The sequence below is a fragment of the Myotis brandtii genome, unplaced genomic scaffold, assembly GCF_000412655.1.
Source record: "Myotis brandtii unplaced genomic scaffold, ASM41265v1 scaffold4, whole genome shotgun sequence".
NCBI classification, from domain to species: domain Eukaryota; kingdom Metazoa; phylum Chordata; class Mammalia; order Chiroptera; family Vespertilionidae; genus Myotis; species Myotis brandtii.
In genome coordinates, this window is record NW_005365371.1 from 2505745 (window position 1) to 2532966 (window position 27222).

Below are 27222 nucleotides of genomic sequence, written 5' to 3' on the forward strand. Positions count from 1 at the left end.
CACTAATAAAACCTTAGAAGCTAGTTCTCCAACACTGATGTCTAAGAGTGCTTAAGTGTTCTGTTAGCGTGAGTATAGTTTTATTTTCAATTTCTCACAAATTCTCACGCAGAACGAAAGTCTTATGTTTTAGAAATAGTATAAATATCAATCAGTATAGGACTGGTTAAGTAAGTCACAAAAATGTATACAATTTAATATTACATGGCCATAAAGTAAAATGAGAAAGCTATTACTTATATGGAAAGAGGTCCAGGATTTACTAAGTAAAAAAAAGGAAGGTTTAGCCCTAGTGAGTTTGGCTCAGTGGATAGAGCATCAGTTTGACTAAAGGATCCTGGGTTTGATTCCAGTCAAGGGCATGTACCTTGGTTACAGGCTCCATCCTGGGGCACATGCGGGAGGCAAGCCAATCAATGTGTCTCTCTTACAGCAATGTTTCTCTCTCTTGTTTCTCCCCCTCCCTTCCATTCTTTCTAAAAATCAATGGGAAAAACATCCTCGGGTGAGGATTGATTAACTAATTAACTAAACAAATAAAAAGCAGGGTTTAGAATCCAGTATATAATTCTTCTATTTTTGTATATGAAAGTAACATAGGTACGTGTATATTTCGTTTGTATATACATAAAAACTACTTGAGAAGGATGTACATAAAATGTATATAACCTCAGTTGTGATGGCTGGGGAACAAGGCAGGTAGGAGATAAGGTGGGAGAGCGACTTTACACTGAATATATTTAATACACTTTTCTAAACCAACATAAATGCTTACGTATTACATTTTCCTCTTTTTTTTTAAGATGAGAAAACAAAGTTTTCAACTCATCCAAGGATAGATTTTAGAGTCTGGTTCAATCCAGCATCTTTAAGGTTATTCTAGGACTATTAAACTATTATTAAGCATATTCCTAAAAATATTTGTTAGATAAATAAATCTGAATGGGTATGGGAAAGGAAGATAGCTGACAAAGAAATCAACCTTATCTCCCTGGGCTTCTTAAGGTTGAGAACATTATGGTCTGGACAGTGCCGGAGAGAAGCCACATTTAGGTTTCATGTATTCCAATTTATCAACCATTTGTTCAACGAGCAACATTAAACTGCCTCCCTCATCAGACAAGTGGCAGAGTGAAAATAATCAATGATCCCTTTTTTTGTTATTGAGGAGAGAAGAGAGATGGCAGAACATGATTTGAAGATAAGCAAATAAAACTAGGAGATAAGATCAAGAGGAGCCTGGCAAGTGAGAGGCAAGCAATACTGGAAGTGGGGGCATAAAGAGTGGGGGCAAGGAGCTGAGTCCACACAGGGTGGAGAAATCTAGGAAACGTCTTAAGAATACAAAGGCCTTTGGAAACTGATTAGGGCCTGTAAATGCACAGCTATGATCACTTCTCAACCCTAGAAAAAGGGAGTAGATAAGGAAAAGAGGCTTTAAATTTTTTTAAATATTGTTTTACTTTAAATTTAGGAAGACAATTCACCCACACTGTATGTAAATCAATGGTAATTATAACGCCAATTATACAGGGCATTTGGGTTCTGGGCAAACTGCCAATGTGGTCAACAATGCTTCCAAGTTTATGCACAAAAGTCAGAGGGAAACATTTGGCAGCGGGACGGAAGTGGGTGTCACAGCTTCCTGAAGAGTCAGTGAGAATGAAGTTTCATCGCTAGTCAGTTAAAAGTTTTTTCAAGCCTTCTAAGTCACAAAATAAAATGCAAGTTAACATTGTGCAAAACAACAAAAACACAAAAAGTTTTAAAATATGACTCAAAATATTTCTAACTTAAAAAAATTAAGCATTTTATATAAAATAGAACTAAAAACAATATACTACAGTATTTTATCACATATGTTAATAAGAAGACCCATGTTCCAAAAAAAAAAAAAATGGCAGTTCAATGGCTTTCTGTGGCATACATAGCTACTGCAAGGAAAGGCTTTGTCAGGAACAAATCTGGCCCAAGTTTCTTGATGTGAAACGGATGTAATCCTAATCAGTACAAAGCCCTTTTATGAAGAGTTAAGGAGTTCTACGTCATTGCTGTCTGTCAGTAGAAGTAATGCTGCCTTTTTCACTGTGGATTCAAGCCTTAATTCAAGGTGGATTTTATGGATGAAACAGCTAACATTGGCTTGTGAATAGCAGACTAAAAAATCTAGCATATTTATAAAGTTCAAAGACAGAAAAATCAAATTCTTAGGCATTTTATATTTAATTACCTTTTTTTCCTTTTCTTTTTAGACTACAGTAACAAATATATTTGCATAAAGGACAAAAAGTAAAATTCACCTTGCCTCAGATTACCACCAGTGCCTCTTCAAATTTGTAATCTGTTTTAAATGTAATTACCTAGTTTTGTCTGTTTTACTCACCACTATAAACTCAATGTCCAAAATGGTGTCTGGAACATAGTGAGACCCTATACATGTCTATTGATGTGGCTACCTGCTATCCATACCAAACATCCTCACAAGCTTACCAGTTTATTCTAAAAATTTTGTGCAAGAAGTAGTACTTTTCAATTTTTCTGAGTCACTAAGTAGTGCCACAGAGAGGTGAGTATGCAAAGAACAAAGTCCCTTAGTGGAACAGAAGTGGCAAATTGATACAGGCAAAATTTTCTTCTTTGATATAGATTTAGCTTCTTTTTTCTTATTCACACCCCCTTTTTCCAGATCTTTTAGTAGAATGTGATTGCTTTTCTTTTTTCCCTTCAACAAAAGAACATTACAACTGAAGAATTTGAAATTTAAATTCCAAGGTGTCTGTTATATCTCCACATGATTTATCTTGCCTCCTGTCACTGATACTTTTGAAGAAAATGGTATATAATAAAGAACAAGTAATCAGGCTTTATCAAGAGGGGAGAAATTAGTAATAGTATAAATAATACTCAACATGCTGGTATTTTTCTTAATTGTTTAATAAATTTAAAATAGAATTTTTCACTGTCAAATGGAACTCAACTAATCTGGTCTCTTTATCTCATGGTCCATTAGAAGGTATGTTTTTGTTCTGAGCCAAATGTATTCCCAGCTAGTTACCTATACATATATAGTGACTTATCTTAAATAATATGCCAACTTTATTTAGTCAGGCAAAGCACTAAACTCTGCCTATTCAATTCAGAGATTTTTCTGTCAAGTGTCAGTGCCACTGAATAACTGAAACCTGACACCCTCAGTGAGAAGTTTTGCTCTCTTAAAAGGTGGAGGAGATTTTCCCATTCTATGCTAAATATACTACAACTATGAACTACTAAAATCATTAAAGCATATTTTAAAATAACGATTATATATTTTATCATACATTCTTAAATCAATCTAAATCTCTAAACCAGGGGTCCTCAAACTTTTTAAACAGGGGGCCAGTTCACTGTCCCTCAGACCGTTGGAGGGCCGGACTATAGTTTAAAAAAAAACTATGAACAAATTCCTATGCACACTGCACATATCTTATTTTGAAGTAAAAAAACAAAACGGGAACAAATACAATATTTGTAGTATTTGCATGTGGCCTGCGGGCCATAGTTTGAGGACCCCTGCTCTAAACCATCAAAAGACAATTTAGAGAAAACAGTTTAAAATTCTCACCTACTATCAGTTATTTTACTGAAATGGGGTAGGAAGAGAGATCTTCTAAAATTCTCTTTATTCTTCAAATCCAAATAGAAATGGAAGAACAATTCATCCCCAAAGTCATACAATAAAATAACAAAGTCAGCCAGAGCAATAGCCACCATATTTTAACCGTCTTAGTTATCTCTAAAATCCCATCCTCACATTGTCACTTTCTTTCATTCTTCAGGATTTTTATTGTCTCTCAGTACTAGATTTTACATATTACCAAATTTCATTTTTAAATAGCAAGCTTTTGACAGTGCCAGATCATGAAATACATGGTATCATAAGCATGGTACAATAACAGATGTTCAACATAACGACCCTGAATTTTAGAAAAGGCTCTGTTTCTCATGTTTTCTAAGTATTAGTCAGAAATGTATGTGACATTTTTAAAGAAAGATTTGAATTAAATATTTTTAAATTGAAGTTCAGTTCTGTGAAAAAAAATTGTTTACTTAGTATATATAACTCCATGGGAAAATTATATAAATAAAATACTAACACCTTCTTTTACTAATTTTCTTCATTTTTCTCTTAAGTATTATTTCCTATTTCCACCCCCGGTCTTACAATCAGTACTTCATCTTCAAAGCCACTTCTTCCACAATCACGTTAGCATATAAGGACAATATATAAAAAATGCCTAGTATATCTACTTCTCTGCTGCTTTTAATTAAATTTTCCTCATTTTATATCATTCAATTTTAAATCTTTGTTATATTAAATCACAAATCTTTCCTGGGAACCAATGATGTATAATAAATTGCCAGGAAAGGATTCTCTATATAATTTATAATCAGTCTGATTTGTGGACTATTCTCTTCCTTCCTGAGTTCAGCCTAACTTTGAATAATCAATTTCTATTCAGACTACCTACAGTGTTATAAAAACAAACCCAGTTCCTTTATTTGGAAAGAGATCCTGGCATATCATAGACATGAAAATTATTTGTTGAGAGTAAAAAAGAAGATACATTTCAAAATAAGGAGAAGTAATTAAAAAGTACTCTGCTCTATTTCTTTAAATTACTAGGGATTTTGAAAGACCTATAAAATGTATACAATACTGGATTAAGAAAATATTGTTATATTTTACTGAAAAGTATTCTTAGAGTTCATTGTTAACTCAATAATCCTCATAAAATCTTCTGGGGTGGGAATCGTTATCTCCTAAGCACCTAACAAGTCAATAGCAAAGTCAGATGATAATACCTCATTTTCTCCAAAAACTTCTACTATCAAGACTTGAGATTCTCAAGCTTTAATATAAATCACAATCACCTTGGACTCAAAAGTATAAATGGAAATCACTGAATAAGAACCAATAGGGATGGGGCCTGATTATATAACTGGAAAATCTCTACAGGTGATTCTAATGCAGAGCCAAGATGGAGAGCCACTGACAGGTATGCACTGAGATGGAATTAAGTCCACTGAGACTTTTCACACATTTCTAATAACCTTAGTGCTCTGTAGTCCTAATCCACAACAAAACAAAGTAGACTAAAAGGGGCAATGGAATATAATGTTAAGTGGCCACATAGGTATACCAATGTAAAAATAAACAGCATGTTCATTAAGGAATGAAACAGCTAAGCTATTATAAGCAGTCAAGAAACAAAATCTAGCAATCGATAGTTTACAGGATAAGGGGGAAAAAAGCCCTAATGTCTCAGTCCTCCCAGAGGACTTATTACAATACATAACATAAAAAATGTTTACAACATTAACTAAAAGCTGAGTCATGTTCAAATGCACTATATTTAAAAAGAAAACAACACATTAAAGATTTCCATCAAAGTGGCTAAAATAAAATTAAGCTTGACATTTAAAAGTGACAAGCTTTTTGCCCTAGCCAGTTTGGCTCAATGGATAGAGCATTGGCCTTCGGACTAAAGGGTCCTGGGTTCAATTCTGGTCAAGGGTACATGCCCAGGTTGTGGTTGCGGGATCAATCCCCAGTAGGGGGCGTGCAGGAGGCAGCCGATCAATGATCCTCTCTCATCACTGATGTTTCTATCTCTCTCTACCTCTCCCTTCCGCTCTGAAATCAATAAAAATAGATTAAAAAAAAATAAAAGTGACAAGCTTTTATTATGTGAAAAATTTACTTTCATAAAACACCTTATTCCATGATAGTATCTAATAACTTGACCTAGATAACATTCCCTAACTTGATTACCCTCTTATTTTATAGACATGATTCCAAATGGATTTTGGCAACTTTCCAAGTATCAAATCTACCTTAAGATGACTAAACTTTTCCATATGACAAAGGCTGAGAAAGCAATTAAAATCCATGGCAGCTGAAGATGACCTAACAATACAATACTTCATACCACAAAGCTTATCTGGAAGGGAGCCACATTTATATGGATATTAGAAGCTCTGATATTTTTACTGGAATTTTATCACATTACTTTAGTAGTATTTGCTGTACAGATCCCCAATCTAATGTGACACATATCAAAGTATTCATAATGGCAAAATTCAAGATTTGGGAAAAGTGCTGGGGTAGAGTGGAGTCTTCTAAGCATAATAAATTATAATTCTTTGATAAATTTCAAATTATTTTTAAGAAACATAAAACAAGCAGCACAATCATTTATAAACATGAGATAAGTTTTCCTGGCTTTTCATACAAAAGGGCAGAAAGAGTTTAATGAAAAATCAGAAGTACGAATTTTAAACACATGCCTGAGAAAATATAAAATAACTCATTGGCTATGCCTCAAAGTCCCAAAACTCCAGATACAAAAACCATTTATCTGGAGACTGCAGACCTGTGTTAAAAACAGTCCACAACCACCTTCTGTCCCACTATATGTAACATGTCAAAACAATTTTAAAATAATTGATTTTGTTATTCTCACACCCTTGTCTGTTATACATTATTTCTGGTCATTTCACCTTCCTAAGAATTCCCTGAAAAGACTGGCCCCAAATACCTTCTTACATAAAATATACTTAGACTAGGCCAAATCTTTCATCTAGCAACTGCAGAGATTATATGAATACTAAAATAATACCTTTAGATATTAAAATAATACATTATAAATGAATTTATCTCAAATAAAAAGCAAAATAGCTTAAACTCTCTAAAAATCTGATCTATACTTAGAAACACCTAGAACAAACTACCAAATACACTCTACTATAATAGTCTGTGTTTTAGTCAGAATTTCAGAACACATAATACTCAAGAATAGTACCAGAAAAACATGGTAATAAAATACCAAAGAAAATGTAGCATTTACATATATTATGGTGTTTTTAGACTTGAAATAAATTCCTCATAGATCAGCAGTGAACCCAAAGTAGCATAATCACTATCACAATCATTTTAGAAATTTGTTTTTCCCTCCAAACCTGGTATTGTTCTATAATGGAGAACCTGATTTATTCGTTAACGTAAAAAACAAAAAGTATCATATAAATTGCTCAGAAAAACATTAACCCCCAAGAAAAGAGGAGGGAGAGACTTCAGAAAACATGAAATATAAAATGCCAATGATTATGAAAAAAAAAACACACCACCCAACAAATTTAGTATGACCAGTAACTAAAGAAATTAAAATTTAAACTATACTGAGATGCCCATCTTAAACTACAAAAAAAAAGCAAAAGTCTCATACTCAAGGCTGATGAAAATGTGGACAGACACACCTCAGGCCACTGCAGGTAGCAACTGGTACATTTCTGGAAGGAGTAACATTATCAAGAAACCTTTTTATGCCTAGACAATGTGGCTCAGCCGTTGAGCATCAACCTACGAACCAGGAGGGCATGGTTCGATTCCCAGTCAGGGCACATGTCCAGGTTTCAGGCTCGATCCCCAAGTGTGGGGCATGCAGGAGGCAGCCAATCAATGATTCACTCTCATCATTGATGTTTCTCTTTCTCCCTCTCCCTTCCTCTCTGAAATCAATCAATATATTTTTTAAAAAAATTTTAAGTTCATGCCCTATGATTCAGGAGTGCACAAATATCTATATACAAACATTTGAAGAGAATACAACTTTCCAACAACAAAGCAATAATTGAATATCATGTGATACATCAAAACAATATTATATAGACAGTGTAGGCAGGCAGGCAGTTTAATGTGCAGAGGCTTCTCCGTGAAGTGCACTCTGTGTAAGAGGCCCTTGTGCAAAAAAGGCTGTTTTTTTTCTTTGAGCTCAATTAGCCACCAGGAGCCCTTCTTAGTAGGTGTCCTTTTTCTTCTTCTTCTCAGGGTTCACATAATCCGATTACCTCCTGCCCCAGTCAGGGTAGCTTCCCACTGATATTTTCCAACCTCCAGATCTTTGCAATCACAGTTTCCTTTCCCTTGGATTTTCTTCCCATACACTCTCCTCAGCCAAATCCATTCATACGTTAGGACTTTTCTGATCCCCCATCAGGAGACAAGGCTCTTCCTGTCAGGCCACAACCTGCTTGGGTGTATCTCAGACCCAGCAAGAGCACTCATGGTAAAGTGTGGGCCGCTCCAGGGTACATGGGGATCGCAGTCTCCTGGCAGGCTGCCGTATAGGCTGTAAGGGCATCACAGAGGCAAAAGTGCTGGCCATGGGTACGACATACATCCTGCAGACATATCCCAAGGAAAGGTTTGGGGCTGCTATGACCCAGGCAACTACCAAAGGGGCCATCTGTCGCCTGTAAGAGTCCACACAGTGTGGAAGTCTTGAAGATCTGGGCAAGATGCATGGGGCAGCTGATGCTAAAGCCAAGGTCTGGCCAGGACAGTAGCAGGGGGTTAGTGCCTGGGCCTTTAGACTAGGGTGTGGTGTCCAAATGTAGGTCAAAGGAGCCAACATCACCACCAAAGGCCCCATAGAGCCTCACCAGCCAACTGTGGGGGGTGGAAGGCACAATTAGGTGTACCTGGCTGCCCAAATCATACATGGGATGCAAACCATAAGCTATGAGCATCACCATATGACAAAATAAAATTATGTAGCGAATAATATCCTTATAAAACCATTAATAACTTTAAATGTAAAAATAGCTTACACACTTCAAGTGTTAAAAATCTGGAAATTTGCCGAAACCGGTTTGGCTCAGTGGATAGAGCGTCAGCCTGCGGACTGAAAGGTCCCAGGTTCGATTCCGGTCAAGGGCATGTACCTGGGTTGCGGGCACATCCCCAGTAGGAGATGTGCAGGAGGCGGCTGATCGATGTTTCTCTCTCATCGATGTTTCTAACTCTCTATCTCTCTCCCTTCCTCTCTGTAAGAAATCAATAAAATATATTTAAAAAAAAATCTGGAAATTCTACATATCTACAAATTTGAAAATAGAAAGGGAATATGGCAGAAAACTAAGGTTATCTCTAGGAAACATGACTATGGGTATTTTAATCTCTGTATTTTTCAAACTTTTCTCTAACAGGCACACTTATGTATCCAAAAAGCAGTGGTATGTAGGTAAATGTTTAACAACAGGTTAAGAAGTCATGGGGCTGGGAAGGGTTTAATGATTTCCGTGGTGTAATTATTCTCACTGTGGCTAATTTTAATCTACCAATGGTTTTAGCCCTGGCTTGCAAAATTCCTGAAAACTCAGCAATTAGCTCTGGCAAGCCAGTCCCAACTGGTTCCAGCATACCACTGGGAGTCCAAAAGTATCTATATAATAAAGAGCCAGGGTTGTAATGACCGAAGGCTCCACCAGACCGGAAGTCAGTGCTGGGTTGCTATAGCGACCCAGCACTGACTGGGGCCACTGTGGGTGACCTGACCCAGCACTGACTGCCTAGGGGGCTGCAGATCAGGCCTGGAGAGAGGCCTGCAGAGAGAGGCAGGGTCTGATCCATAGCCGCTGTGGCAGGCGTTGATCAGAACTTGCCTCTTTTTCTCTCCTGGCCAGGCCAACAGCTGGGCCTCCATTTCTCAGGCCTCCACCAGGGCTGCTGATCAGACCCACCTTTCTGATCAGGCCCCGTTGATAGGCCCAGAGATGATGGCTGGCATAGAGATTGACCAATCAGAACCAAATCTGGGTGAATGTAAGGAGCCAATGGCTGCTTAGGAGGCGGAGCTTTTGACACTGACTGGCATAGAAATTGACTAATCAGAACCAAATTGGCCGGCAGAGGAGGGCAGTTGGGAGATCAGGTTGGCAGGAGAGGGCAGTTAGGGGTGATCAGGCGAGCAGGGAAGGGCAGTTAGGGGCGAGATCAGGCTGGCAGGGGAGGGCAGTTAGGGGCAAGATCAGGCCGGCAGGGGAGGGTAGTTGTGGGCAACCAGGCTGGCAGGGGAGGGCAGTGGGGACGAGATCAGGACGGCAGGGGAGGGCAGTTGGGGGCGAGATCAGGCCGGCAGGGGAAGGCAGTTAGGGGTGATCAGGCAGGCAGGCAGAGGCAGTTAGGGGCGATCAGGCAGGCAGGCAGAGAGGTTAGGGGTGATCAGGCAGGCAGGCAGGCAGAGGGGTTAGGGGCAATCAGACGAGAATCATTCATCGGCTGCCGGGGGTTTATAGCCCAGATTGTGAAAGGGGTGTCCAATTGGAGTGGGTGCAAGCTGGGCTGAGGGAAAGCCCCCTCTCTGTGCACAAATTTCGTGCACTGGGCCTCTAGTACAAATATATAAATGATAATTATAATTTAAATCACATATGCAAAAACAATTAGCCATCAAAAAATAAAGAGGTCATGTTATAATATGATCTATTTTAAAAAGCCTTCTTCACTATATGAGGAAAGTATACCCAAAAGTATTTATTGAGTATCTTATTGTGCCTACTATTCCAGGCTCTTGGGATATACCTGTGAAGAAAATGAAGTCCCTGTCCTCATGAAGCTTACATTCTATTCATATACATACTTTTTATTGGTTTCAGAGAGGAAAGGAGAGGGGGAGGGAGAGAGAAACATCAATGATGAGAGAGAATCATTCATCGGCTGCCCCCTACTCGGATTGAGCCCAAAACTCAGGCATGTGCCTGTGCCCTGACTGGGAATCAAACTGTGACCTCCTGGTTTATAGGTCAACACTCAACCACTGAGCCACACTGGCTAGGCTTACATTCTATTCTAATACAGGTATTTTACAACCTTTTTCTGATGAAAAATCAATACTAAATTTTCCTAAAACCGTAATATTAAAATAAGTAAAATTAATATAAATGAAAAGCAGGCCACTGCATATCATCTGCCAGATTTTAAAGAGAGAGACAAAGGGGAAGAAAATTTTGCTTTTAGAAAAAAGACATAGTGAAAGCAAAGTGAAAAAATTTAAAGCAATGGCCCACCACCTCCATGCAGGCATGCACCCCTTCCTCCTAGTGAAGCTAATGCAACATTCCAACTTTACTAACCCATATGATACTTTATACAGCTGCCTTATGGACCAGTCACATTCCTGCCCATATGATTAACCAACAGTTTGGGATTAATAGGTTAGGGACCACCACCTTAATATATTCTTACTTTTGCAGGAGAACGTTGCTTCCGTTTCTTCTTTTTCTGTAAGTCTACTGGCTCTCTGATTTGTTTTTTGTCTCTCATCAGTTGCTCAGATACATCAGTAAAAGTAATTTCCTGCTTTACACTTATCTGTTAAAAAAAAAGAAAGCCAATTTTAGAAATAAAGTCCATTGTGACAAAAAGAAACCCAAAACAACACTGCATGTTTAATCCTTTGCTAACCCTACATAAATATGGCTCCCTGGATAATCTATGAGTGTATGCAAGTAAATAGCTCATTGAAGAATTCATTTATAGGTAACTGAAAAATAAGAATCAAGAGTATATAAACTAAGATTTTACAAACAATTATCTGGAAAAAAACAATAAAGAAGTCTTGGGAAAAGATGATTATAAGACCTACCAGAATAAAGTGGAAGTCAACAGAAACATCAATTTCATTCCCACATTTAAGAGAAGTGATGTTAAAGTTAAAAGCACACTAAAAAGGTTAAATCAAAAAAAAAATCAACAAAATAGTCGGCGATAAAAGGAGTATTTTGACTTCACAATGGGCTGTCTCTCAATTTACAAAATACCAGGAAAACAACAAAATTCTAAAAGGTAATCACATCAAAAGAAAGGTAAGACAAATAATGAAAATCCAATTACCTTTAAGCACAATACTTTTAACCAGTATTTTCCTGGCTTCTCCAGTAAACCATTACCAAATATGTTTATGGAACTGCATATGGTTTTAGGCTGCCTGCTATGCGCAAGGCATGATGTTAACTACACAATAAATATAGAACTACTACAAGAAAATTAAGATATCAACAATATTATCTATCTTCAGATCTCAGTTTTCACAGATATGAAGAGCTGTTTGTCCTAAAAAAGAATACAGTAAACCCTCAATTTTGTCGACCTAGATTTAATGGACTCTGGATTCAACAGACAAAATTTCCAATCCATAAGTCATAGATGAAAATTAACATCTTATTAATTTTAAAATGCTTTTAACCAAGATTTGCTTATAATTAACAGGTTATTTTTTTTGTTAAGTCACTGTTATTTTTAACAAACTTTAGCAAATAGGCCATATGTTATAGTAAAAGAACTGTAGTAATTTCACCAATGTAAATATTACATATCTACAACTATAGTCTATATATTAAATCCAAGAGTCACCGCTCATAAACAATGTGTAGTGAATGATCACACCCACCACTCAAGTAGGAACCAGTTCTGTTATCTCGAGTGGCAGTGGTGTGACTTCCTACTGCAGTTTTAGCTTGTGCTGGATGATGTTCTGGCCTACGCTAAGCCACGCCCTAGCCATGTGCACGTGTTTACTCACAGTGTCTGGTGAGTAGACTCACTTATCAGACCTATTCAGTATGTATTTGAAATTACTGTAATACATGCAGGAAACTTTTCTGTGAAATTAAACTTTTCACACATACTTAATTTTAATGACACAAATGTGTCTACATAAGTAAAAACAGATAAATTAACTAATTTGTCAAATTTTTAATATACCCATTTGGAAAACATACTTTATTATATAACTAGAGGCCTGGCGCACGAATTTGTGCAAGGGTGGGGTCTGGCCAGCAAGCCCCAATCGGGGCTGATTGGTCCGGGCCAGCTGGGGGGAGGGGCTACGGGAGGTTGGCCGGCCCCGTCCCCGATTGGGGGGGGTGATCAGGGCCGGGCTGGCCAGGGGAGGGGTTGCAGGCTGTTGGCTGGCCAGCCCCGCCCCCTGGTTGAACTCCGGGTTGAAGGTACAATTTGCATATTAGCCTTTTATTATATAGAATGGACTTTCAGCTTTAACAGACACCCCGCACCTGAATTAGTCCCTTATATGAGGTTTTAATGTACACAGGGTTCTAAGGTCACTAATGGTAGTGTCAATTCTCATAAGGAATTGATGGTGTTCAGTCATCCACTGCCACATTTTCAATCTATCTTTGAAATGAAAACAGAAGAATCTTAAAACTAAAAAACTTTCAACTCAAGAAGCTATGAGTTGAAATATTAAAAATGCTTGATCTTTGTGCCCAGCCAGCGTGGCTTAGTGGTTGCATGTCAACCTATGAACCAGGAGATCACAGTTTGATTCTCAGCACATGCCTGGGTTGCAGACTCAATCCCCAATGTGGGGCATGCAGAAAGGAGCCAATCAGTGATTCTTTCTCATCATTGATGTTTCTGTTTCGCTCTTTCTCTCTCTCTCTCCCCCGGCCCCTTCTTTCCCTTCCTCTCTGAAATCAATAAAAATATTTAAAAATTTTAAAGATTACATATTTTAAAAAACACTTGACCCTTGCACCATGTGAGGACACCAGAAGATTCATCTGGAAGAGGCCCCTCACCCTATCATGCAGGCATCCTGATCTAAAACTTCCAGCCTCCAGAACATGAGAAATAAGTTTATGTTGTTCATAAGCTTTAAAAAAAAATCCTTGATAATAATCCAGGAAGTAAAATGATTACATTTTTAAAAATACACTTTAAAGCCTAAGTGCCCATCAGCAGATGAGTGGATTAAAAAACTGTGGTACATCTACACAATGGAATACTACGCCGCTATAAAAAAGAAGGAACTCTTACCACTTGCAACAGCATGAATGGACCTGGAGAGCATTATGCTAAGCAAAATAAGCCAGTCAGAGAACGATAAATATCACATGATCTCACTCATTGTGGAATATATTGAACAACATAAACTGCTGAACAAAAACAGATCCAAAGACATAGAAGCATTGAACAGACTGTCCAACCTCAGAGGGAAGGGGGGGTAAGAAATCAATCAAAGGACTTATATGATATGTATGCATAAAAGCATAACCAATGGACACAGAAAGTAAGGGGGTGAGGGCATGTGCTGGGAGGTGGGAACGGCTGGTGTGAGGTCAATGGGGGAAAAAGGAGACATATGTAATACTTTAAACAACAAAGAATTTAAATAAAACATTAATATTAAATAAATAAATAAAATACACTTTAAAAGATGCAAAAGATTATAAACATCTTACAGATTTATTGTGTAAAGTTGGAAGATACAGTGTGTGAGATTCATGAGGAAAATGCAACATAAACCAGGGATTTCAGACTAATAAAATAAGGAACTGAAAGCTTGCATAAATCCTTGGAATGTAGGCAGTATGAGAATCGCAAATCAAGGAGAACCTTGGCACAAAAACATGATGTAAATGATTATTCAGCCAATAATTCCATCAGGTTATAGAATACTAGTGATCATTTTTTTATAGCTTCTTCTGGTATCATTATTTGGAACATTCAAACATGTTACTACCATCTGAAGTGATGGGAACTAAAAGTGACAAACTTGGGCTAAATATGAGACAAGGAGAAATGATAGCAGACCATCTATAAGCATCTGTTGAACTGCTCTGTCCTATTTTGCAGTAGCACTAAAGTAGTTCCAACACTTCTGTCAGCTTACAGATTGCAAAGAAACCATGAAAATATAGCACGAGGCAATAAGAAACAGGGGAAACAGGAAATCTTTTTAGAAAAAGTATCAAGTGGAGTTTAAGGTAAATGCACAAATAAGTTCTGAAATACCAATTATTCACAAACCAAGGATGAGCCTTTATATGCAGTGAACAAGATTAATACAATGTATCTGAGCCTATTAGTTATTTTGACATATATAGAAAGTAGTACTTGCATTTTCAAATACAAGGCACACTGTTAACATTGTGAAAGCAGACCCAAATCTAGATATATCAATGGATCAAAGCATTATGAATGTTAATAGGCACATAGCAAGTTACATTTTTAGAATGCTCCAATAGGCTATCGCTGATAAATAGAATAAAGTAATCTCCTCTATATATAACATAATCAACTACACATTAAAGTATATGGTCCAGCCTAAGGCGTAAAGAAAAGATGTCAGTAAATACAAAAACTTTAAGTGATGGGTATAATAATAAGACAGCTAGAAAAAGTGAGTTACAAAAAGTCTGAAGAAGCACAACGAAAAAGACACTGATTCATCCATAAGTTACCTACTCTTTTCTTGAGAACTATCTTTAAAAGAAAATGAAGTTCTCTTTAAAAGAAAAGTGTTACTTTTCACCTATGTAAAATGAAATGTAATTAATCAAAGCAAGCATCTACACCTGGGTGATATTTGAAAAGATTGGTTTGCTAGATTTTCAAAACATGTTTATTAAAGCAGCATGAAAACAATAAACTAGGAAGTATGGTAATTTCTTAAAAAACAAAAATAGCCCTGGTCGGTGTGGCTCAGTTGGTTGAAGCATCATCCCATGCACAAAAGGTCTCGGGTTCAATTCCCGGCTGGGGCACATACAGGATGGCAACTGATCGATGTTTCTCTGACATCAATGTTTTTCTCTCTCTCCTCTCTCTTCTTCTCTCTCTAAAATCAATAAAAACATATTCTCAGGTGAGGATTAAAAATATAATTAGTTAATTTTAAAATAAAAACAAAAATAAAACCGCTGGTTTCTTCCCCATCACTTGTTTTACTATTTTACCTAGACCCATGTGAAACCTCATGCCTACCTTTGAGGGGTAAATTTCAATGCTGCTCTTACTACTAAACCAGAGCTGCCATTAACACTGTCACAAACACCCTACCCATCCTTCTTTCATAAGATTTGACTAAACCCAGACATTTCTCCACTTAAACTCTAAGACTCACCCACCGATTGAAGCTCCCTCAGGGTCTCCCACTATGAGAGTGGGGAAGCTGGTAGGCAAGACTCCCATGTCATATCTACCCTCTACACTCATGTAACTTCTTCCTCGGCATCCTTAGAAAACTTTGAGTGCTACAGTATCAATACTTCCTCATCCCTTACCATGGTCAAAGCTGGTTCTTTCTTGCTAGTTCTAAAATATATCTCATAATTTGTCTGATGTTTTCCCAACCTTAAATATAAACAGACTTCTCTGTATGAAAAATTCTTTTCCTTAATTCTAATACTAATAACTCAAGCCCAGAACACAGAATAATTCTTTCTTTTTCAAGACTTATTTCACTATTTCTGATAAAAAAAAAAAAAAAAAGAACTGTCTTGGTTTCGGGGCTGGGTAAAAAAGGTGAAGGGATTAAGCAAAACACACACACACAACACCCATAGACACAGACAACAATATCGTGATTATCAGAGGGAAAGGGGAGTCAAGAGCGGGGGATAGGAGAGAGTGACAAATGGTGCTGAAAGGAGACTTGATTTGGGCTGGTGAACATACAATATACAGATGATGTATTACAGAACTGTGTACTTGAAACCTTTATAATTTTATTTGCCAATATCACCCCCAATAAATTCAATTTAAAAACTAACCTATACATTATCTTGATATTTGAAAATAAGATATTCTTTTTTGGTACTTTCCGTAACAGCTTTACTTATTTATTCAACAGTCAGTAAGTGCCTGCCATATGCTAAAATTCAGTCTAAAATAACACAACAAAAGCTTTAAATTTACTGAGATTCTAATATGTGGAGAGCATAATGCTAGACACTGAGAACAGATTCTAAATATAAGGTCTCCTTCATCAACAAAACGAAAAGTCAACCTACTGAATGGAAGAAGATATTCGCCAATGATATATCCAATAAGCAGCTAATACCCTTATTTTAACTTTATTTTTAAAATATATTTTATTGATTTCATACAGAAAGGAAGAGGGAGAGAGAGATAAAAACATCACCAATTGGCTACCTCGCACACACCAATTGGCTACCTAGCCCACAAGCTGGTTCATAGGTCAATGCTCAACCACTGAGCCACACTGACCAGGCTAATACCCCTTATTTTTAAAGAACTTATTTATAAAAAACTCATATAACCCCCCAAAACAAACAAACAATCCAATTAAAAAGTAAGCGGAGGACCTGAATATACACTTCTCCAAAGAGGACATACAGATGGCCAACAGACGTATGAAAAGATGTTTAATGTCACTAATCATCAGAGAAATGCAAATTAAAACCGCAATCAAATATCATCTCATACCTGACAGAATACCTATCATCTACAAATCAACAAACAAGTGTTGGTGAGGATGCGAATAAGAGAAACTGTTGTTGGGAATGCAGATTGGTGCAGCCACTATGTAAAACAGTGGAGGGTACTCAAAAGTTAAAAATGAAACTGCCTTGTGACCCAGAGATGTCACTTCTGAGCATATATCCAAAGAAACCCAAAACACTAATTTGGAAGTATATATGCACCCCTATATTCACTGCAGCATTATTTACAGTAGCCAAGATATGGGAAAAAAAATATGGAAAAGCAACCCTAGTACCCATCAGCAGATGAGTGGATATAAAAAGAGTGGGACATATATACAATGGAATATTAGCCATAAAAAAGAATGAAATCTTACAATTTGTGACAGCATGGATGGACCTAGAGAGTATTATACTAAGTGAAATAAGTCAGGCAGAGAAAGACAAATGCCATATGACTTCACTTATATGTGGAATCTAAAGAACAAAATAAAGGAACAAACAAAACAGGAAAAGATTTATAAATACAGAGACCGGACTAATGGCTGCAAGAGGGGAGAGGGATTCGGAGGCTGGGTAAAAGGTGAAAGGATTAAACAGATTGGTAGTTACAAAATAATCAATGGGGATGATGTAAAGTGCAGCATAGGGAATATAATCAATAATACTGTAATAACTTGGTATGGTGCCAGGTGGGTACTTGAAATACCAGGGGATCACTTGTAAAGTATATGATTGTCTAATCACTACACTGTAACCTGAAACTAACACAAAATGATAATGTAAAGTGTAATTGAAAAATAACATTTTAAATAAATAAAGTCTCCTTTTCAAAGGTCTTCACATGTAAATGGGGAATTTTGATGCATTACCATAAATAAACAAACAAACAAACAAACTAATTCAAGACAGCACATGTTGGGCTCAACCTAAATGAATGGAACAGGGTATAAGGGCAGGAATGAAAGTGAGAAATTAATCAGATTTGATATAACTGCAAAAGGCTTCATGGATGAAGCACAGAACTTAAGCACAGGACTTAAGCAGAATTACAAGTTTATCATGTATATCTCTCATTTATATTTTGCTTCCAAACCTGCTATTCTCCTCGACTTCTTTCTTCCAGACTCAATGTTAAAAAGTGATACAACAAATGTAACTGTACCTAAAATAATGTTGCCAGACCCAGTAGGTAATGAATAAATATTTTATTTTGTTTACAAATTTTGGTCTACCCAACTCCCAAAAAAGAAGGTGATTCCTTAGAATGAACTTGTCCTTCTCTTCAGTCTCAATGTCCTACATTCATATCCAGCAGCATCCAGTTCATTTCAATTAACCTTATCAACCTTGCTGTTTTAGGGTATTATCATCTCCCCAATATGTTCTTCCATGAATAAATTAACATAAAATTGTTTTCTTGTTATTTCCCCAATGAGGGATCTACCATAACTCCTTGTTGCCCATGGCATCAATTATATACTCCCAGCTCAGCTTTCAAGATTCTTTATGATGTACTTTACAGAAAAGACCTAGGACATTTGACAGAAGTATCTGTCCTTAACCAACTCTACTCTCCTTTCAATTTTCAATTTTAATTTTTGGTATTCTCATTCCTGTCCCTATGTGAGTAAAAAGTCATGGTATCTTTGTGCTTTCCTCTTTACTCTGTGCTATGATTCCATTCCTACCCATCTCCAAGGCTCTGCTGCTTCACTCTCTCCAAAATAATCTCTTACTCCACCAGCTACTTCTCTGCCTAAAAGCACACTTAAACTTCCCCTATAAAAAAAATTCTCCAAAATTCTTCTAACAACTTCCTTCTTCTTATGGCCAAACTTTTTGAAAGAAGTATCTCTAGTAAGCACGCAGACAAAACAACTGCTCCCAAATTTATTCTAAGAGTAAAAGTACTACATAGCCAAATAAAAAAAGATGTGTTTAACTATCACTAGGAGGAATTTGTTTCAAAACACTGCCTAGGAAACAAGCTGAATCAAGGTGACCACAAATAGAGCAAGTGTTAAAACATAAAAAGAAAGATACTAGTATTACACAATTAATTGTACTACAAACATGCTCTCTCAAGAAAGAATGTTAGCAATATTTGGGAGTATTCATGGAGTCCAAAAAAGAAGAAATTTAAGATCAAGCATATAACTGTGTGTGTGTGTGTGGTATGTGTGTGTGTGTGTGTGTGTGTGTGTGTGTGTGTGTGTTTGCAGAATGGTTTTGGCAAAAAGAGTTAGGGGTAACCAGCCAACAGGAAAATTTCTGATTCAAAGCTCACCAAGCCACAGAACAGGGTGGGGACAGGCAGTAGCAGACTGATGGACAGTCCTTTGTGTGAATCATGAACCATAACCCTCCCTTCCAACTAACCCAGTGATGGCAAACCTATGACACACGTGTCAGAGGTGACACACGAACTCATTTTTTTGGTTGATTTTTCTTTGTTAAATGGCATTTAAATATATAAAATAAATATCAAAAATATAAGTCTTTGTTTTACTATGGTTGCAAATATCAAAAAATTTCTATATGTGACACGGCACCAGAGTTAAGTTAGGGTTTTTCAAAATGCTGACACGTCGAGCTCAAAAGGTTCGCCATCACTGGACTAACCTATGATTGCATGCACAATTTTGAAAGGAACTACATTTATCAGAGTTTGAGAAAGTCCACAACTATCTTTCAATAACGAAAAGGTTAAGGGGTCTACAATTCAAAAAAACATTCTAGTCTACTTCCTTATGATATTTCTCACTATAAATTTGCATTTGGCTTGTTATACCAGCATCTTATAATTTAGATAATCCTATATAATAAAAGCCTAATATGCTAAGTGTCCGGTCATCCAGTAGGCCATTCAACAAATCAAAGCGTAAAATGCTAATGATATGCTAAGGCCGCTCAACTGCTCACTATGACATGCACTGACCACCAGGGGGCAGACACTCCAAACGGTAGGTTAGCTTGCTGCTGGGGTCTGGCCGATCAGGACTGAGTGAGACAGGCTAGACATGCCCTGGAGCCCTCCCGAAATCCCTCCCGGCTGGCCAACCTCCCACATCCCTCCCTGGCCCCGATCGTGTACCTGTGGGGTCCCTCAGCCTGGCCTGCACCCTCTCGCAATCCGGGACCCCTCGGGATATCGGAGAGCCGGTTCCGGCCCAATCCCGCAGACCAGGCTGAGGGACCCCACTGGTGCACAAATTCATGCACCGGGCCTCTAGTTATAAGATAAAACAGACAGAGTGATCAATTTATCCTACCTGAAATAGTGCTGCCCATCCCAGTCCTACCTATCTCACTGGGAAATTCTATTCTCAACTTCCTAACATCATGATTTAAGTTCTCTCCTGTCCTCATGGCAGTTGTTCTGGGTCCATCCCTCTAGAATATCTTTTATCCCACCTCTATTTTGTAAGAGTTACAGTAAATCTATACCAGTGGTTCACAAATATGGTCCAGGGACTCCTGAAGGTACCTGACACACTTTCAGGTGGTCCACAAGATCAAAAAAGATTTTCAAAATACCTGTTTTTTGTGTTGTTGTTGTTTTTTCACTCTCCTCTCACAAGCATACAGAGGTATTTTGCAGAAGCTAACTAACATGTGCTGTCACCAGAGATGAAATGAATTAGCAAATTTGAGAATCCAGTTCTCTTAATAAGCCAGACAATAAGAAGATCTGTAAAACAAATGCTAAATTTTGTCTTAAAAAAATAGGGTTAGGTTTCATTTAAAATGTTATATGTTAACATATAAGAGGACCTGTTGTTTATAAATTAGTAAGTAAAATTTTAAATTTCTCAGTTTTAATTTCTAAAATAGCAAATATTGATATATAACCAACATAAGCAAGAGCTGTTAGGAATCCTTAGCATTTTTCAAGAGTAAAGGAGACCAGAAATTTTGAGGACCACTGACCTAGATACTTAACTATATTCTGCATTCCCTGCTTCTTCTCCATTCAATCTTTTTTAATACAGATGCCAGGGCCCCAGCAACATAATGAAATTACTATAGATGTGGGGGGTTAGTAGACATACATGTATTTCCTAAAACTGTCTGCTGAGATCACCAAGGAGCTAGGACATTCAACACACCTAGCACTCAGAACTTTAGTTTCTAAATACCATGATCCAAATAAAAGAACTGGGGCTCCTTGAAGTGACTGACTCCAAAGTTGAGCAGGGGAAAACATAAGACAACCTTGGGACATCTTGTGGTGCCAGAAGTGAAAATGCCTGAAAAAAGACCAGCACATGTCAAAGCACACAAAGCAATCTGAAAGAGCTCCTAATGGGCAAGGCTGGGACAATTTGAGCAACAAAATAAATAATGTCAGTATTGGGTTATAAGTCACAGAAAACAATGGATAGCCATCCTATCCTATATAATAAAAGGCTAATATGCAAATCAACCAAACAGCAGAACGACCGATTGCTATGATGCACACTGACCACCAGGGGACAGATGCTCAATACAGGAGCTGCCCCCTGGTCAGTGTACTCCCACAGGGGGAGTGCCGCTCAGCCAGAAGCCAGGTTCATGGCTGGTGAGTGCAGCGGCAGTGGCAGGAGCCTCTCTCACAGTCCGGGAGCCCTCAGGGGATGTCCGACTGATGGCTTAGGCCCGCTCCCTCTGGGAGTGTCAGTCGGACATCCCCTGAGGGCTCCTGAACTGCAAGAGGGCGCAGGCTGGGCTGAGGGACCCCCCCTATCCCGAATGCACAAATTTCGTGCACTGGGCCTCTAGTTCTGATAGAAACTGGGAAAATAAATAGGAGAAAGGGGCCCTACAATTAACAAAATACAGAAGAAATGAGAAAAATACAAATCATAATTAAGCAAACATATTAATAATAATAGCCAGTAGAGTCCACCAACGAATGCTAAAATCAGTAGGTAAAAATTTGAAGAAAATCAGAATATTTAAACAGATTCAAAGTACCTCCTCCAAGATATCTGTCAATTACAAAGGGAAAACTAATGACTTTAGTGGGGAAAACTGGCAGGTATCACCTTAATAAAGAATCACAGTTAGTATCTCTGGTAATAAGACATACCCACTTTTTGTACTACCTGATATGAGGCAGTGGGAACACAACATCACTTCTGTGGGACTGACAAAAAATGTAGAGCCTCAAGCTAATCATGAGAAAGCATCAGACAAATTCAAACTGAGAAATTCTACAAAACAACTAATATTCATCAAGTGTCAAGATCATAAAAGATAAGGAAAGACTGAGCAATGCTACAGAATAAAGGAGACTTAAGAAGATACAACAACTAAATGAAATGTGGAATTCTGAATTGAATCCTGGTTTAGGAAAAGGCCACTAAGGGAAAAACAAATATAAATAAGATCTGTAAAACTACTAGTGAATAGCATTTTACCAGCATTAAGTTCCTGGTTTGGTAACTATACTATGGTTGAATAAGCTTTAATATTAGAGGAAGCTGGGTGATGGGTTTATGTGAGCTCTGTACTACTATGATTTTTTTCTAGCTACAAAAATATTTAGCATCCCAAACTTACCAAATTGTATATATTAAATATGTGCAGACTTTTGTGTATAAATTATACCTCAATAAAGCTGTTTTTTAAATATTCAATATTTATATGGTATTCTACAAATTTGTGATTCCTCAGAATAATAAACTCAGACGTATCTAACACTTACTATGTGCCAAACACTGTCCCAGTTGCTAGAAGACAATGGTTGGGAGAGTTGGGGGCAAGGTCCATGGTTTCTAGACTGCACTCTATTGCATGTAGTCCTACAATAATACTATGAGGTTAGTTCTTTTCATCTCATCCTAAAAATAAGAAAACTAAGGCTCACAAAGGTTAGGTTACTTGTCTAAAATCCCTTTAAGAGGGGAAACCAAAATTTAAACAATCTTCCAAATCCAGCAACTCAGATTCAGACGATTGTGATCTGTGAATTACTTTTTATCCTTATGTTGCCAACAAGAAAACTAAAACTTCAGGGAGTTAAGTGTCTTACCCAAACTATTAAGTTTCAAAACTAGGACTTTAAACCAAGACTGTATATCATTTAACCTGGTGTTATTTCCATTAATAAATCTAAATTATTCAAACTTATTTAAAAATGACTTTTGCATGAACATATTTTATTTTTCCACATATGAACTATAGTTTGCCAGAATGTGCAAAAAATTTCTAGTGGTTCTATAACATCTACTACTAAAGGAAAAGAAAATAATTTTTAAAAGAGCAAAGTAGCCAGACCGGTTTGGCTCAGTGGATAGAGCGTCGGCCTGCGGACTGAAAGGTCCCAGGATCGATTCTGGTCAAGGGCATGTACCTTGGTTGCGGGCACATCCCCAGTAGGAGGTGTGCAGGAGGCAGCTGGTCGATGTTTCTCTCTCATCGATGTTTCTAACTCTCTATCCCTCTCCCTTCCTCTCTGTAAAAAATCAATAAAAAAAAAATATATTAAAAAAAAAAAAGAGCAAAGTAGACAAAACACCAATAATATTTACATGAAGCATAAGACCTGAGTTTTAATCCCACCTCTTCCAATTATTATCTGGGTAAACTTGGCTTCCAGAAGTAGTATGGCAAAGAAAGAAAAGTACAGGTTAGAGTTACAGGAAACACAATCTAATTCCAAATAGTAATATTAGCAGGAAAGCTGATCAACTAAATTTTAATCATTTGAAACTTTTTTCACCTGTAAAATGGAGGAAATAATCCTCATGGAATTTCTATAGAGTTAAGAGATTACATACATAAAGCATCAACTTTAGTACACAGCAGTACATAGTAGATTCTTAATGCCACTTATTATCATTATCATTTCCTCATCTATTAGTGGCAGTAGTGATATCCAACTCATACACATCAAAATATCAAATGAGATTACATCAAGAGCATCTTAAAAACTTCCAAATTCTACTCAAATATTTATGGTTATTAATTACTAGAAGCCCGTTGCACTAATATTCGTGCAAGAATAGGCCTTCTTTCCCCTGGCTGCCTGCACACGGCGGGCTCGCTCCAGCAGCCTGTACAGCGGCGGCAGAGGCGGGAGGACTGGAGAGGTTGGGTGTGCTAGTGCGTTTCACTTTCCCATTGTGAAAGTGGGATGCAACTGGTCCCCTTCCTCATCCTCTTCCTCTTCCGCCCTCCCCCTCCTGCCCGCCCACCCTCCCCTCTTGATTTGGCGAGATAGGGAGGAGGGAGATCTGATAATTTGGGTTACTGTGTAGGTGGCCTCTTTCATCTATTCAAAACAAAGCTGAGCCGCCTGCCGCTGCCGCCACAGCTGCCACCATCGCCCCTTGGCTGGCCCGGGGCGCCCTAACTGTGCACCAAGCAAGCTCCCGCGCACATCTGTGCCCACAGGGTTGCTCCAACGCTAGGGTTTTGTTTATCAGAGCAGCGGGGAAGAGGTGGGGTAGAGGGAGACACCAGACACCGGGAGCTACGACCTCAGGCACCAGAGGGTTGCCTCTGAGGCTGGGGGCTGGACCACAGGGAGGCAGCAAGGACGGTTGACAGGTGTGGAGCGCAGCAGAGAGGCCCGGGGGAGGTGCCCTGCCCAGAGGCCCAGAGCAGCTGGGGGCTGGGGCTGCCGCCATATTTGTCAGGTTAATTTGCATACTCGCTCCTGATTGGCTGTGTGCGTCGCAAAGTGATGGTCAGTTTACATTTTTCTTTTTTATTAGATAAGATTATACAATTACAGATGAGTAATTCCTTAGATACAAAAAGGGATACCAATTTCTATAAAACATCACTTAAACATTCTATTTTCTAAAACTCAATATTGCCAAAAATAATCTTTCCTTTCACATTAGAACATCCATCCAAATTCCTCGTCTTTCAATAAGCTATATTATCCCAGTCTCCTATCTAAAGACAACTTTTATTTTTCTTCTACATTTCCCCCAAAACCAACTCCAGTTGTTTTCCTCAACCTCATACAAATTCTAGAAATTATATTTCACATTTCTTACTCTAGATCATTTATAAAGATATTAAGTTTGGAGTTTCATACTCTACCATAGGGAGAACTGGTCAACTTCTCTCACCTACAAACTGGCCAGTATAAACCTAGAGCCTTAAAAAATCTTAGCTCAGTGCGTGGAGCGTTGGCCTGCAGACTGAGGGGTCCCGGGTTCACTTCTGGTCGAGGGCACATGCCCAAGTTGCAGGCTCGATCCCTGGATTGGGGGTGTGCAGGGGGTGGCCTATCGGTGATTCTCTCTCATCACTGATGTTTCTACCTCTCTCTCCCCCCCCCTTCCTCTCTGAAATCAATAAAAATATGTATTTTTTAAAAATGTATATTGAAGAAATAATCACATGACAACAATGTCTACATATAACATCACATTATTTATATAACTTTTAAAGTGCAATTAGTCTACTAAGTCTAGTTTTCAATAATAAACAGTGAAATAAATTACAATATAGTTATATGACATTATGCAGTTAGAAAACTTACTTCTGAATAACATTGATGACAGTGAAATATTCATGCTCTAAGGTTAAGTTATGAACATATAGACTTTTACAATTTTATACAAACACAAATACATATGCATGTAGCAAATTTTATACAAATACACAAATACATCACAAAAAATAAAAAAGGAAACACTAAAATGCTAACAATGAAATGTTAGTAGTCATAGTAAAACCACAGCAATTTTTATCTTCTCTAGAGTTTTCAAATGTTTTAGCATTTTCTCAAACAAGTATGTGTTACTTCATAATCTTAAAAAAGTATTAAGCTGTCTTAATATAAATCCCTAAAATTAATTTAAAAACATACTTATCATTATCTTAATATACTGAGTTGTTTTAAAGACTGCAACATTAGGCAGAAAAATAAGACAAAAAATTTCTATGAATGAATGGGGGAGGGGGGCAATCAAGTAAATCTTGATTCCTATCTCACATTAGCAAAAATCAATTCCAAATAGACTATTCACCTAAATGAAAGGGGAAAAAAACCATAAAAGCTTCTAGAAGTTAACAAAGGAAAATATCTTAATGACCTTGGGGTAGGCAGAGAATTCTTAAACACCAACCAAAAGAAAAAGACTTATACCTGGTAAACTGAACTTTATCAACATTAACTTCTGTTTATTGAAAGAGTAAAATGGCAAATCAGAGTAGAAAAGATAACTGATTTTATATATATATACACACACACACATATATATATTTAAACATATATAACTAAAAAATGGATAAAGAACTCTTACCACAAATCTGTAAGAGAAAGAAACCTAATAGAAAAATAAGCAAAAGGTAAGTTTGTACCTTACAAAAAAACAATATCCAAATTGCCAGTAAACATGAAAAGGAACTTGATTAAATTAGTTATCAGTAAAATGCAACCTAAAATCACATTGCAATACTACTACTAAACCACCAAAATGGCTAAAATTAAAAGCACTGACAATACCAATTTTCAAGAACATGGAGCAATTAGTATGAATTGGCAAAACCACTTAGAAAAACTTCTGATAATATCTACTACAGATGACCATATACACACCCAGCATATTCAATCCTAAATATATAACCAACAGAAATGACTTCGTACATGCACCAAGACACATCCAAGAATACCCACAGCAGCACTTTTCATAACAGTCAACATCTTGAAACAATCTAAATATCTACACTAGAATGAACACATCTTGATATATTTTTATCAACTGATGATTATACAGAAATGCGAATAAACTACTGCTACATGCAATAATATGAATGTATCTCATAAACAATGCAAAACAACAACAGCAGATACTAAAGTAGAGAGTTAATGAATCTATTTACACTCAATTTAAAATCAGGTAAAACTGCCCTGGCTGGTGAGCTCACTGGTTAGAGCGTTGGTCTGCGAACCAGAGGGTCTTGGGTTCAATTCCCAGTCAAGGGCATATACCTGGGTTGCAGGTTTTTTTTTTTGTTGTGTTTTTTTTTTATTTTTAAAATATATTTTATTGATTTTTTACAGAGAGGAAGAGAGAGGGATAGGGAGTTAGAAACATCGATCAGCTGCCTCCTACACACCCACCACTGGGGATGTGCCCGCAACCAAGGTACATGCCCTTGACTGGAATCGAACCTGGGACCTTTCAGTCTGCAGGC

At 37.5% G+C, this 27222-nt stretch overlaps 1 protein-coding gene across 5 annotated transcripts in view; it reads right to left on the minus strand.

The window, feature by feature from the left end:
* ZNF148 (zinc finger protein 148) overlaps positions 1 to 27222 on the minus strand; it is a 144610-nt gene that overhangs the window by 26047 nt on the left and 91341 nt on the right. For 4 of the 5 annotated variants that reach the window (XM_014545259.1, XM_005873127.2, XM_014545257.1 and 1 more), the window contains one exon: positions 11069 to 11194. In XM_014545259.1, coding sequence (XP_014400745.1) covers positions 11069 to 11194 — 126 coding nt within the window. Of the gene's footprint in view, positions 1 to 11068; positions 11195 to 11716; positions 11767 to 27222 lie in introns of those variants that run through there. The other variant, XM_014545260.1, reaches the window with a different exon arrangement.